The sequence below is a fragment of the Castanea sativa genome, chromosome 3 (assembly GCF_040712315.1).
Source record: "Castanea sativa cultivar Marrone di Chiusa Pesio chromosome 3, ASM4071231v1".
Lineage (NCBI taxonomy): Eukaryota > Viridiplantae > Streptophyta > Magnoliopsida > Fagales > Fagaceae > Castanea > Castanea sativa.
Window position 1 is genome coordinate 5587534 of NC_134015.1, and position 13166 is coordinate 5600699.

At 33.6% G+C, this 13166-nt stretch overlaps 2 protein-coding genes and 1 non-coding gene across 4 annotated transcripts; 2 read left to right on the forward strand and 1 right to left on the reverse strand.

The window, feature by feature from the left end:
* Positions 1–345: 345 nt before the first annotated feature.
* Positions 346–4597, forward strand: LOC142626967 (syntaxin-43-like). The gene is made up of 7 exons (XM_075800720.1): positions 346–655; positions 2473–2749; positions 2990–3079; positions 3359–3436; positions 3620–3697; positions 3814–3960; positions 4056–4597. The coding sequence occupies exons 1-7, from the start codon at positions 450–452 to the stop codon at positions 4161–4163; spliced, it is 984 nt and encodes a 327-aa protein (XP_075656835.1). The 5' UTR covers positions 346–449; the 3' UTR covers positions 4164–4597.
* A 1411-nt stretch (positions 4598–6008) lies between these two features.
* TRNAT-AGU (transfer RNA threonine (anticodon AGU)) lies at positions 6009–6082 on the forward strand. The gene has a single exon. It is a non-coding gene; the product is annotated as a tRNA-Thr (tRNA).
* Positions 6083–6639: 557 nt separating this feature from the next.
* LOC142626940 (exonuclease DPD1, chloroplastic/mitochondrial) lies at positions 6640–12087 on the reverse strand. 2 transcript variants are annotated; one of them, XM_075800687.1, is made up of 5 exons: positions 11810–12046; positions 10687–10786; positions 9715–10380; positions 7243–7448; positions 6640–7154 (listed from the first exon to the last, which is right to left on the reverse strand). In XM_075800687.1, exons 3-5 carry the CDS (start codon positions 10299–10301, stop codon positions 6940–6942), a joined length of 1008 nt encoding a protein of 335 aa, XP_075656802.1. In that variant the 5' UTR covers positions 10302–10380; positions 10687–10786; positions 11810–12046; the 3' UTR covers positions 6640–6939. The 2 variants fall into 2 exon arrangements, with proteins under 2 accessions (XP_075656802.1, XP_075656801.1); XM_075800686.1 differs by lacking the exon at positions 10687–10786 and having other exon boundaries at positions 11810–12087.
* Positions 12088–13166: the final 1079 nt, after the last annotated feature.

The following is a 13166-nucleotide window of genomic DNA, read 5'->3' on the forward strand; positions in this document are numbered from 1 at the left end:
ATTGGAGCACTTATTTGAGCACATATAGGTGTAGCCTATAGTAGTAGACCAAACCAACTGTACCAAAAACTATTTAATATGGGACCCACCCAACAAATTAAATTAACTAAAACCACACCAAACCGTTATAACACTGGCTTTCTCTCCTTGGACCAATCAAACCTCTTTCCTTGACACTAAAATTGTCTCTCTCTCTCTCTCTCTCTCTCTCTCTCTCTTTTTAATAACGCCACGGCTCTTTTTAACATTTCCAAGTCACCACAGCGCACGTGACCCCTCGATCACCACTCACGTGACCCGCTCTCTCTCTTTCTCTCTATTTTCTCTCGCTTTCTTTTGGCTTTTCTCGCTCGCTCGCTCGCTCGGCCATGAGCGAAGCTCAGATCTGAGAGATTTCGGGTTTTTTTTTTCTCGGATCTGAATTTTGTGGTTTTTTATTTGCTTCTTCCATGGCGTCGAGGAACCGGACGGTGATTTTCAGGAAGTACAGGGATGCGTTGAAGACCGTCAGGGCTCCGACGAGTTCTTCGCCGGCGTCGACGAGTTCCGGCGGCGGTCGCGGTAATGGTCCGGTGATTGAAATGGTCAACGCCTCGCTTCTTCATCCTAATCGGTCTTACACTCCTCTCAGCACTGAGGATCCCGGTAATTCAAGGTCTCTTTTTTCTTTTTTTTCTCTGTGTGTTTGGTTGCTAAGAAAATGTTGGAAAAGTAAAGGAATTTGAAAATTTTCAATCTTAATTGGTGTAATTGGGCTGAGTTAATTTCAATCTCAGTGTTTTCTTTGTTAGGAGATGATGATAAAAACGAAGATCTTATACAGCTGAGATGAATAAGATTACTAATTAGTGTGTAATTGTGTTGAGTTTATTAGTAGATTTGAAAGCTGGACAACATTGTATAATTTGATTTTGGCTGCTGATAAAATGTTGGAAAAGTAAAGGAATTGAAATTTTTTTTTATCTTAATTAGTGTAATTGAGCTGAGTTGATTTCAATCTCAGTGTTTTCATTGTTAGGAGATGATTATAAAAGTGAAGATCTTATACAGCTGAGACGAACAAGATTGCTAATTAGTGTGTAATTGAGCTGAGTTTATTAGTAGATTTGAATGCTGGACAACATTGTATAATTTGATTTTGGTTGCTGATGAAATGTTGGAAAAGTAAAGGAATTGAAAATTTTCGATTTTAATCAGTGTGATTGAGCTGAGTTGATTTCAATCTCAGTGTTTTCATTGTTAGGAGACGATAAAAATGAAGATCGTATACAACTGAGATGAATAAGATTGCTAATTAGCGTGTAATTGAGCTGAGTTTATTAGTAGATTTGAAAGCTGGACAACATTGTATAATTTGATTTTGGTTTCTGATAAAATGTTGGAAAAGTAAAGGAATTGAAAATTTTCAATCTTAATTAGTGTAATTGAGCTGAGTTAATTTCAATCTCAGTGTTTTCATTGTTAGGAAATGATAAGGACGAAGATCTTATACAGCTGAGATGAATAAGGTTGCTAATTAGCGTAATTGAGCTGCGTTTATTAGTAGACTTGAAAGCTGGACATCATTGTATAATTTGATTTTGGCTGCTGATAAAATGTTGGAAAAGTAAAGGAATTTGAAATAATCAATTTATTGAACGAGCCTACTTCAAGTATATGGAAAAATATACACAAAGCAGACTAAGAATTACAAAATGTTATGTACAAGTGGACGATGATTCTAAAAACTTAGTAATGGAGTTACAATTAGTAAAACCCCACAACTAGGACCAATCAAACAACAATCTGGAAAAAAATTCTATCAAATATGTCCTTGAACTTTCCAAATTCTCAAATGTACAACCTTACACTCCCCCCATAGTGTCCACATCAAACATAAGGGAACTAGATTCCAAATACGAGAAGACTATGCCACAAGTGGGCCTGTCGCCTGATTTTTAGTGTCGAAAGTCATGATGGTCTAACAATCTTAGTGTTGCTAGCATTTTTTAAGTTTATGAAGATGGGTGAGGTGCAATATAATTTGGATTTTCCTTTGTTTGGCTTTGTTCCAATATAGCAGGGACATAACTTTTTTATGTGGAGCTTGTGTAAGGTTTTTGGTAGATGAAGTAGGCGCTTCAAGTGCATTAGGCTTGCCTCTCAATATTGTAGTGTTAGAGATATATCTGATTTATATTGCAATTGGAGTGTAAAAATGTGAAGTGAAATACCAGTGGCAGTTTAAGCCAGGAGAGATGGTTTATCTGGAGGTTGGTGTGAGACCCAAGGGCATTGGTGGGACATCCAAAGGCTAAATTAATGTGAATATATAATATAGTAGAAGGCAACTATAGATTTCTGTTGAGTTTTTCTTCTTCTGTTGGATTTTTTTTTTCTTAACGTTTTCAGTACTACACATTTTCCTCAGTTAGGCACCCAATCATGTAGCAAATATTAGGGGGAAGTCATATGTTTTTTTTTTGGCTGCAGTAAGGGTGCACTTACTGTGGGTCTACCTCCAGCTTGGGTGGATGTGTCTGAAGAAATATCAGCAAATGTACAGCGTGCACGGACTAGAATGGCTGAGTTAGCCAAGGCTCATGGAAAGGCTTTAATGCCTTCGTTTGGAGATGGTAAAGAAGATCAACATTTGATTGAGTCCCTTACACAAGAGATAACTGCTTTGATAAAGAGATCAGAGAAGAAACTACAGAGACTTTCTGCTGCTGGGCCTTCTGAGGATTCAAATGTTAGAAAGAATGTGCAGGTATGACTTGCAGCAAGATGTGTTACTTATCATTGCTAGCACAGCTATGTTGATTGTCTCTGATATTTTGATTTTTGCACAAGAGGGTTGTCAATTATTTTGTTTCTGGACTCTGGTATAAACCATCATCCTGCATATGGCATTTGCAACCAATATAAACATATACATATCAACTTCTATCCTCTCAAACAGGGGCCTATTCTGGTGAACTATGCTTATGTTTGCACTTTTCTGTTGCAGCGCTCTCTTGCCACTGACCTTCAGAACCTTTCAATGGAGCTTCGCAAGAAACAGTCAACTTATTTAAAGCGCCTCAGGCAGCAAAAAGAGGTGCAGACCAAATTTTCCTCTTAGAGGGAAAAATTATTAGACAATAGTGACTTTGCAATTACAAAGTCACACAATTCAGTGCCTCCTCCTTTGGCACTTGGAAGCATGCTTTGTCATGTATGGTTCCAATATATGGAATAAAACTACAGCCCTTGATGCTGCTACTTTTCTTTTAGAATATTTTGAACGGATCTCTTTTGTTCATAACCACAAGAGCACTGAATAGCTTATAAAGCATATATTCTCATAAAGTTCGTCTGTTATTATTTTGTGCTGCAGGGTCAAGATGGGGTTGATTTAGAGATGAATCTAAATGGAAGTAGATCTATAACGGAAGATGAGGATTTGGACAACATTGTATGTGTTTCTTTTTAACCTTCTCCTGTACATTTGGCTAAATTAATCACAAGAAGTATTAAATCAAATGATCTTTTTACTCCAAATTCTTTGTACTATACGTGATTTGCTCTGAAAATTTAGCTTACTGTTGTGCCTGAACCTTACCTCAGATGACACTAATATAGTATAATAATATGTTAGGTGTTTAGTGAACATCAAATGACCAAGATCAAAAAAAGTGAGGCATTCACTGCCGAAAGAGAAAGAGAGATCCAACAGGCAAGTAGAATTTCTTTGTGCACCATTATCAAGATAGCTTTACACTAACCTTCTGCTATTTAATTATTTTTAATTAAATCTTTTTTTTTTCCTTCTTTCTATATATGCTTGTGTAGGTTGTGGAATCTGTAAATGAGCTTGCTCAGATTATGAAGGATTTATCAGTTCTAGTGATAGACCAGGGCACCATTGTTGATCGAATAGACCACAACATTCAGACTGTTGCAACCACTGTGGACGAGGGGCTAAAGCAGCTGCAGAAGGTCCTTTCTTCCTTCCTCTTTTTTTTTTTTTTTGGACTTTCTTCTTAGCCTCTGGGTTATATAGCAATGCTATGTTGGGTGCTTTGGGTTTGCAGGCAGAGAAGACACAGAAACAAGGGGGAATGGTGATGTGCGCTACAGCTCTCATAATCATGTGCTTTGTCATGTTGGTTCTGCTAATCCTAAAGGAGATATTCTTGTAATCTTTGGGCACTGTTATCTCCAGATTTCGCTTACATTCTTATTGTTGTGACCCTCCCCTGAGACTTTTAACACGCGAAGAAAGGGTGGTGTGCTGTGCGCACGAGAAGATCATGGGAGATTCAATCAACCCCAATATACTTGATAAAGAGACTGTATCTATTTGTTTCTTTTCATTTTCCTGGTTTTTGGGGAGGGGAAAAGAAGGGAAAAGGGGTGGGAGGGTTCATGCCCAGGAAATGTATAGAGCTGCTATTGTATTTTGTTCCATTGGCAAGGGTATTTTTCAATGGGACATGTAATTGATTTTTCTGATCTCCTGGAGGGTTATGGCTTAGTTCCTCCTTGGAGTTCGACTTACAGGGTGATGAGGCTGTTTTATTTGTTTCTATCGATTTTTTCTCATGCAATAAAGATGAATACATCCAAAAATTAATGCATCAGGTTTTGGTATGAAACTATTTCTTTGTGGAGGTGCATGGCAATTCCAAGTATGTGCCTGTGTGTAAACATTTAGTACAGTGACCAGGGGTGGCTTGATGTATTTGGGGCTCAAAGTGAAAACTGATTTTTTTTTTAAATGCAAAATTACTACTAATTAATACAAGTCACATTTTTTTTTTTTTTTTGAGTCTATAGAGTATATACACAAAAAAATTGACAAAACTTTTTACACCCGTTGATGTTGCAGATTAATAGCAGTAAGCAAAAGAGTGATGTTAATGGTAAACCCAGATAAGAACTGGTAAAAATTTGTGAACTCAAATATTGTGAAAGATATTGTGAATTTTTTTTGGGTATTGCTATTATTTTTTAGAAGTATTACATTTACAATATTTTTCTCAACAAATCGTAGATGTTAAGTTGTTACTGGTTTTAATTTGAATCTAATACTAATTTTTTTTTTTTTTTTTGTCATCAATAACAATTTGTTATTTAGAATGTGTTGTAAAAGTATTGTGAAAAATGTGGTGGACGTAACATTTTTCTCTCTTTTTTATTTGTATTTCGTTTGATAAAAAAATACTATTTTATTTGTTGGCTAATATTTGAGCTTAATTATTACTATTATATTGATAAAAATAATCATATTGGTTAAAATTTGGAAGCCTTTTTTTTACTTGGGGCCTTAGGCGGCCTCATTAATTGCTTTCACCATCGAGCCAGCACTAACAGTGACACAATAAATTTCACAATTTATTGAGGTGACATGTTGTGATTAGTGTACAATAAAAATTGTGTTAATTGTGAATCCATGTGAAAATAATATTTCACTAATTACAATTTGTCATCTAAATAAATTGTGAACAAAATTGTGAGATATGAAACTACAATAAGGATTGAGATTTATAAGTTTTGTATCCCCATTTTGTTTTCATTCGGTACAACCTTTCTTTCACTTCCGTTATTTTATCTCTCATTTTAATTAAAAATTAGCTAAAACTATGACACGCTTTCACTTCTTTTTTTTTTTTTTTTTTTTTTGGGACAAAAGTAAAATTTTAGAAAATGAAAATATCCACCAATTCACAATTCCCTTTTGTCTGGATAAAGATATTATAGAGAAAGATTTATCTTTCGAAACTTTAGTTTAAATGACTTGAATAGTATGAAAATATAATTTTGTTTCCACTATATTCCAATTTTAAAAAAAGTACACTTGTATTGTACTAAAACCGAAACCAACAATATATTAAACCAGAACTAACAAATTATATATATACACACATACAGGCAGTTTTAAATGACTTCCATTTGTTATCAAAGAATGATATGGTGGAAAGGTTCATCTGAAAAGCCGCAGTATTTTAAGTAATATATTTTTTTGAAACTGTGTAAAGCAGTTAGCTTTCGTAGCTCAGTTGGTTAGAGCACCCGTTTAGTAAGCGGGAGGTCTTGAGTTCGACTCTCAACGAAAGCAAACTTTAACCTTTTTTCGTGCATATCCATTTCCTTTTTATGTGGGTCAAATTCGAAGTTTTCTAGTCGAAGAATAACTTTGATTAGGCCTTGTACATTCCATCTTTTATGTGTCACAGATTCAAAGTTAAAGATGTTTCAAATTCAAAGTTTTTCTTGTTCAAGAATGACTTTTATTAAGCCTACATTCCATTTTGCTGCTTGGGCATCATTCAAGGTATTCTAACAAGAATGACTTTTTGAGAAGGCCTATGTTGCATTTGCTGTTTGGGGTACCATTTCTACTACAGAGATAATCATGTGGAAAAGAAACATGTATCCAGATATCCCCATCAACTGTAAAAAGCTCCAAGGTTAAACTCAGTCTGTCTAGCATTGGTTCAAACAACATACATGAAAACTCTTAACAAAACCCATGCACCAAAATTACTTGGCACATCATTCCTAACATTTTGTGTCATCCACAAGTTATTCAAGCCCTCCTCTTATTCAAGTAAAGCTGAATCACTCCATTCCTTTAGCAAACATACTTAAAGTGAAAGAAGAAGGCAATAAAAGTTTGAGCCCCAAGACCATAACTTTTAAGACTGAATAAATAATGACATTTTTATTGTAATGAATGATTTAAAGTTACAACAATAAAGTTTCTTTCTTTGAATTACAAAAACTAATAACCCAATTATTGGTTGTATACTTGTATGCCACCCCAAGCATGGTCACCAACATCAATGAATTTCAAACTCTTTAACCTGCTTAAATGAATTCTATTCTCTTGCAGGCCTTACCCCATATCATTGGACCAATCAGTTATTGGTTATAGTAAAATGGTTACTACTGAAGCATATTCATGGCTGGAAACTAGCGCAAACTCTTCTTCTTGGATTTGGGTGAATCTGAGGGAAGGAACGACTTCATTATAAGATCAGAGATTGACCATTTCAGCACAAAAGTCAGCCTTGGAAGAATTATAGACAGTAAGTCTACGTCTGCCATGGCCCTATGAGCTTTACCGGTTAATGGAATTTCAAAGCTTTGCCGAAGGGCTTGCAATGAAATTGAAGTACTTTTTTCACCTGTAAATAAAATCAATAAAAATTCTTTGTGTCAAGTGCCAACACACATAAAAAAAATGTTTGTGTGTGCACTGAGAGAGAGATTGACCTTTGGATTTCATCATCTCACGTGCCAGAGTAAGCGTATCCACAAACAACCAATTTGAAGGAAACTCAGCTTTACAACGAGTAAATTCACTACGCAAAAAAGGCACATCGAAACTGCGAGCATTATGAGCGGCCAACACTACATATCCCCCAGGTTTCTGACGGCTTCTTACAAACTGCAGTAAGATTGGTATCAGGTCCTCCATCCTACATTTAATTCACAAAACCAAAGTTAACTTGATTGTAATCAAGTCTGAACTTTACTGAGCAAAAATAAGTAAAATATGGGCGCTAATAAGTTTAATGATACTCAATAACCTATCTAAATAAACAAGCAATTTTCCAACCCTCATTAGCAACACACTACAGCCAGGGAACAGAGCCTGTCCTCGGGGTATCTCACATCATACTTAGGCCCAAAGTCCAAGTGCTTCGCTTAACTGAAGCAAAGCTTGTTTACCTTTCAGATTAGTAGTTAAATTAAGAACTTGATCTTGAAGGAAATGACATGAACCATAAAAATAAAAATAAATAATAAATAAATAAATAAAACTTATCAAAAGACACAAACAAGGATAATTTATTATTCTTGTGTTTTTTGGTCTTAGCCTATAGGATACATTTTGATTAAACCTTATGCTTCATTCAAAGATATTAAATTTACGTATAAAAATGTTATATTTCAACTTTATATGACTAGATTATTATCACTTAGTCTATTTTCATAATTGTTATCAAATTTACTTATTAAAATTTTAAGAAATTGAAATAACTTTTGTAAATTTGAACTGACAAACTTTATATAAATTGCACAATTCATTTAAGGTAATAGGCAAAACATATTCCTGTTTTAATTTTATTCAACATTTTATGTTTTAGTTTACTATAAAGAGCACTTGTGCTTTGCGTCTGAGAGCTTCAAAGGGCTATGTGGTGCTTGACGCTTTTATTATCAGTGCACAAGAGATTACAAACTTGAGAGACCTAAATTACAAGTTACCTACCCAACGAAATAGAAAACAAAAGCCAATGAGCCAATGGCATCTCCTTTCTTTATAAAAACAAGGTGAAGGATGAAATCGTGGGTTCAAGACCGAGTGAATGTGTATGCATCTTACCAATGAAAAAATGGAAATAAAATGCAAAAATTCAATCAACCATTGAAATCAACTTCAGATTAAGTCATCCACAGTTACTTAACCATTTAAAACTATAAGCAAGATTGTTTCCTAAAATTGTGGTAGGTTTAGTAAATCACACATGCACTCATGAGTATTGAACTTATAACCTCGTCGTCTGGGCCAGAGCTTATTGGCTAAATAATTGCAGAACCATTTCTATTGTTATGGGTGTTCCTCAGGTGTTTAATGTCAGTTGTGGTCTTCTTTTCTAACAAATAACAAGATCCATAATTCCAGGACTTAACAAGTTGAAACATTTATTGGCTAAACTAGAGAACAAAGCTGGATGGACATTTAAAGAAGTAAAATTCCTTGGAATTAGCCAAAAATTGGAGTAGAGCATAAAGCATAAATCCTCTTTAAAGCTTTCACTTTATCTAGATAGACAATTTGAGTTAGACCATATTTTCAGAATCAAAACATTTCCTCACTACATGCATGACTTGTTGACCTTCCTCATCATAATTCCATATTATTAAGGTACTTCAACAATGAATGTGCCCAATTCAGATTCCAGGCATTTTCATCATCCTATAAGTCTTCACATCCTTAAGTGCGCCATAATGTGTCCATGTCCAACAGACCAATTTACAAATCATCCAATGTTATCATTGTGTCATAGATCTTCCTTTACAATAATCAGAATGTGCTGGTCATACAATCTATAAATTATGTCTAGTGAAGTCACAGCTTTACTACTATCAGAAGCATTATGCAGGAACTTGTGATGAAAAACAATTTGTTTGTTGGTCTTGGTCCTAACCATGAGTTCTTACCCTAATCATGTTTGAATACAAATTTTCAGATAGGAGTAAGATTATTTTAGACTTTGGAGTTTGAAGTACTTTCTATGTTTCCATTTTTACTTACCACCTTAGAATTTGGTATCAATTGATTACTCCAGGCATATATATGCTACTTCTGTATGCTTTCTAGACATGCAAATACAAACGCACACATGATCCAAGGTTCCTTCAAAAATGTGAAAGCAAAGTATAAAGTCATAAAATTATCTTTAATAACATATACTGAGAAAATGAAAAGAAAACAAGAAACTTTGGAGTCATTTTATGACTAAAAAATTGAATAGCAAATATAAATTATATTCCATGATCACATCAATAAATGGTCCCAGGCACAGACAAGTGGAGAAGAGTTATTACAAAATTTGAATTAATTGCCCATACATATGACACAAAAATAGAAGCCGTAACTTTTTATTTATTTATTCTTATTATTATTTTAAACTTCTTTAATGGGACTGCATATCAAACAATTAAAATATAGAATACCTTGGAACATCAGGTTTGTTGACCATACGGGTTGTAATGCCATGAACATGTGAATTTGGAACAAAGCGTTGAGGGTTTACTAGAGTCTGGAAAGTGCTGTTTTCACCACCCTCAAGATCTCTAAGTGCAATCTCAATGATACGTTCATTCTCTCTGCTAAAACCAGTTGTCTCGATGTCAAAAACAATAACTGTCACCAGGCTAGCCAGTTCCTTATTCTCAGCAATCTTTTGTCGAATATCACAGTATTCAATATTTTGGAATTGACTAAGTTCTGTCTTATTTACACTAAATGCATCACTTTTTGAAACCACTCCATCTAAAATTTCATGCCCAATGTTGCTCAGTTTGCTTTGCTGGGTGGTTTTATTTCTTCCCTCTGCGTTTGTAAATACAGGTCTTTGAGTCCATTTCCTATTGTAACTTCTCTCAAGCCCATAGATATTAGAACCAAGTAGCCTAAAGCTAGAACTGTTTTTGTCAGTCCTACTCAAACTGTGGAAGCTTTCCCTCCAAAAAGTAGCTAAGGTGGGGATTCCGCATCTAGGAACTTGCAAGATGGAAAAGCACATGGAACCTGTCCTCATCTTAACTCCAAAACTATAGAAGAGCAAGGTTCCTATACAGTTGTAGATTCCACATAACACACAATCAATCAGCTTTGACCTGGGGAAGAAAAAAAATTGATAAGAGAAAGATTGGAAGGAGAAAAAAAAAATTATCACAATGAACCAACTGCAAATTATCTACCACCTCAAGCATCAGTGCTGCATAATGAAATATTGCAGTTCACTAAACACGAACAAATTATATTAATGATAAACTATGAAATTCAAATTTAAGGGTCCAGCAGATCACTTGATTTTAGCATTCTTCCCAAAAAAATTCCAAATCTTCATTAAAGTAGAAGAGCCCAACAATGTGACATACATCATCCAATATACGAAGCCAATCAAGCTCTAAGATGCATACTATAAGCCAATTAACAATGTGTCTGTTACCAGACCAAACCACCTTTCAAAGCCAAGAAAAACTAGAATAAAAGGCTTCCAATCAGACAAACCAAGGGTACCTACAAATTTCATTCACAATCATAAATTAATTCCACTTCTACCTTAACAAAAAATGCTCCAAAGATAAATAACAAAATTATGCCAAAAAAGTATAAAAATATACCTTAATATAAAAACATAACTTAATGCTTATTCCAGTAGCAAAACCTAAAAAAATGGACTCAATACCAGGGGGAGGGGGAATACTATCAATGAAATTTTAAAATTTATCCCCAATAACATACCAACCCCTCATCAGCAACATTTTCAAACCAACCTTAGTCACATAATGTGATTCAGAATCATCCAAAAGTGGAGGTAATCTATGCCTTAATCTTCTTAAGGACAATGAAAAACTCAAAATTACAACAAAAGAAAAAGCCCCATTTGATTTAATAAATCAAACTCATTAACCTGCATATAATTGGCATATAAAGTGATCAACTTTTATAGAACTAACTAAAATATAGACAAAAAAAAAAACCAGTACCTGAACTAAAAAATCCCAAGCATGCAAATTGTAATCACAAAAAAGAAAACAAAATAATATTATTGTTGAAAAAATTTAAAACTTTATCCCAAAAAAATACCAACCCATTATCAGCAACATTTTCAAATCAATCCTAGTCACAAAATGTGACCCAGAATCATCCAAACTAAAAGCCGCCTATGCTTAATTTTCTTAGGCACAATGAAATCCTCAAAATTACAACAAAATGAAACACCCCATTTGATCAAATAACTCAAACTCATTAACCCACATATAACTGGCACATAAAGTGATCAACTTTGATAGAACTAACTAAAATTTTTAAAGAAAACCCAGTACTCTTTTCTGACACAGACAAACAGAAAAAAAGATAAAAATAAAAATAGAAATTCTGCTAAAACAGTATTAGAAGCTGAGTTCAGTTTGATTTAGTTTCATTTCATAAAGCATAAAAAGACACAAAAATCAGTTCCAAGTTCATATTTTCTTTTTCCTTTTCTCACTTCATTTCAAAAGAAACCAATAAGAGAGAGAGAGAAAGAGAGAGACATGCCTGGTAACTGTTAAGATTGAAACCCAAAAAACAAGCGGATTTGTATGAGACTTGAAATGTGATATTTTATGGTGATAAAGAGAGAAAGAGTGTTTATTTCGGATGGCTTATGGAGATGAGAGTCTTTGTGAAAGAAGCAACTGTGACTGTAAGAAAGCAATGTTGAGGAAAACTAAAAAAAAAAAAAAAGGAAATAATTTTAGTATTTTTCGAGTTTCAACTTCCAACCTAAACTTTCGGATCCACGAATGATGCCCCATCCGGGTTCAACTCCTCTCAGCTTTTGTACCTTACATTTTTTTTTTTAATACTGTGTCCAATTCTCATGCCATCTCAGCAAAGTCCATATGAAGTGGGTCCCAGAAAAGTGTAGTTTTTACTCTTGTCATATTTATTTGGTTAATAAATCACTAATCCATGTGATGCACATGCAAATTATGTCATAAAAGTGGTTTGATCATGTCATGAATTAATTAGGATGATTTTGATAGACTCCAAAGTTGGAGATTTTAACCTATTCTTAGTTTAGATTTTTAATGGTATCTCTAGTGCCTTTTGTGGCTATAATTTATAAAAAATAAAATAAAAAAGAAATAATTTTAGTTCATGCTGATTATCCTTTATTATTAAGTTAAAATACCAATAAATTTTTGGTATATCAAATCTCTTATTCAATGATAACAATTTTTTATTAGTTGAGCTATTTGAAATCTCGCTCATGGCTATAATTCTTGATATGTAGTTATTTTTCAATATGATAAGAATTAAAGACAATTTTAACAAAATTGTTGCTATATGCGATCACTGGTCACTAAGGTGCCTTGCTAAAATAACAAAAACAAAAGTTTCTTGTAATGGAGCTTTATTTTAAATTTTATTTTGCAGTATTAGAGGACTCGCATTAGTGCTTGTATAATAGAAAAAATACCACATTTTATCCAACTTAAGCCCAAAATTCACCCATATTAGATTATGCAAAATTATGTAAAAATACATGGTTGATACAGTAGCCATGTAAATTTACACTAACATTACACATTTTGCATTTTGCATTTTGCATTTAGTTTTTTATTTTTTCTTTATGTATCTTGAGAACAACAGACAAATAAAATGAATGGTGATTGTTATGTGTGAAGAAAGACAAACGATTAAAAAAATGAAGAAATTTTTTAATATTATAAAAAAAAATGTAGTATAAAATAGATAATATGACGTAGGGTGTTTTAAAAATTAAGTATGTAAAATAGAAAAAGTATGTTCTTATATTAAAATAAACAAAAAATTTTGCACAAGCTAATGTGAATAATCTTACTCTTAGTTTTAGATAATGGAGTTCATAAGTATAGAGCTTGAAAAT

Bases quoted from the DNA above. Each gene is read 5' to 3' on its own strand.
- LOC142626967 (XM_075800720.1), top strand. From the start codon at position 450: ATGGCGTCGAGGAACCGGACGGTGATTTTCAGGAAGTACAGGGATGCG. The intron at 3,437-3,619 runs GTATGTGTTTCT...ATAATATGTTAG, and splicing joins ATGAGGATTTGGACAACATT to GTGTTTAGTGAACATCAAAT. The intron at 3,698-3,813 runs GCAAGTAGAATT...ATGCTTGTGTAG, and splicing joins GAGAAAGAGAGATCCAACAG to GTTGTGGAATCTGTAAATGA.
- LOC142626940 (XM_075800686.1), bottom strand. From the start codon at position 10,301: ATGAGGACAGGTTCCATGTGCTTTTCCATCTTGCAAGTTCCTAGATGC. The intron at 7,449-9,714 runs GTATTCTATATT...AATTAAATGTAG, and splicing joins AACAAACCTGATGTTCCAAG to GATGGAGGACCTGATACCAA. The intron at 7,155-7,242 runs GTCAATCTCTCT...TTTTATTTACAG, and splicing joins TGAGATGATGAAATCCAAAG to GTGAAAAAAGTACTTCAATT.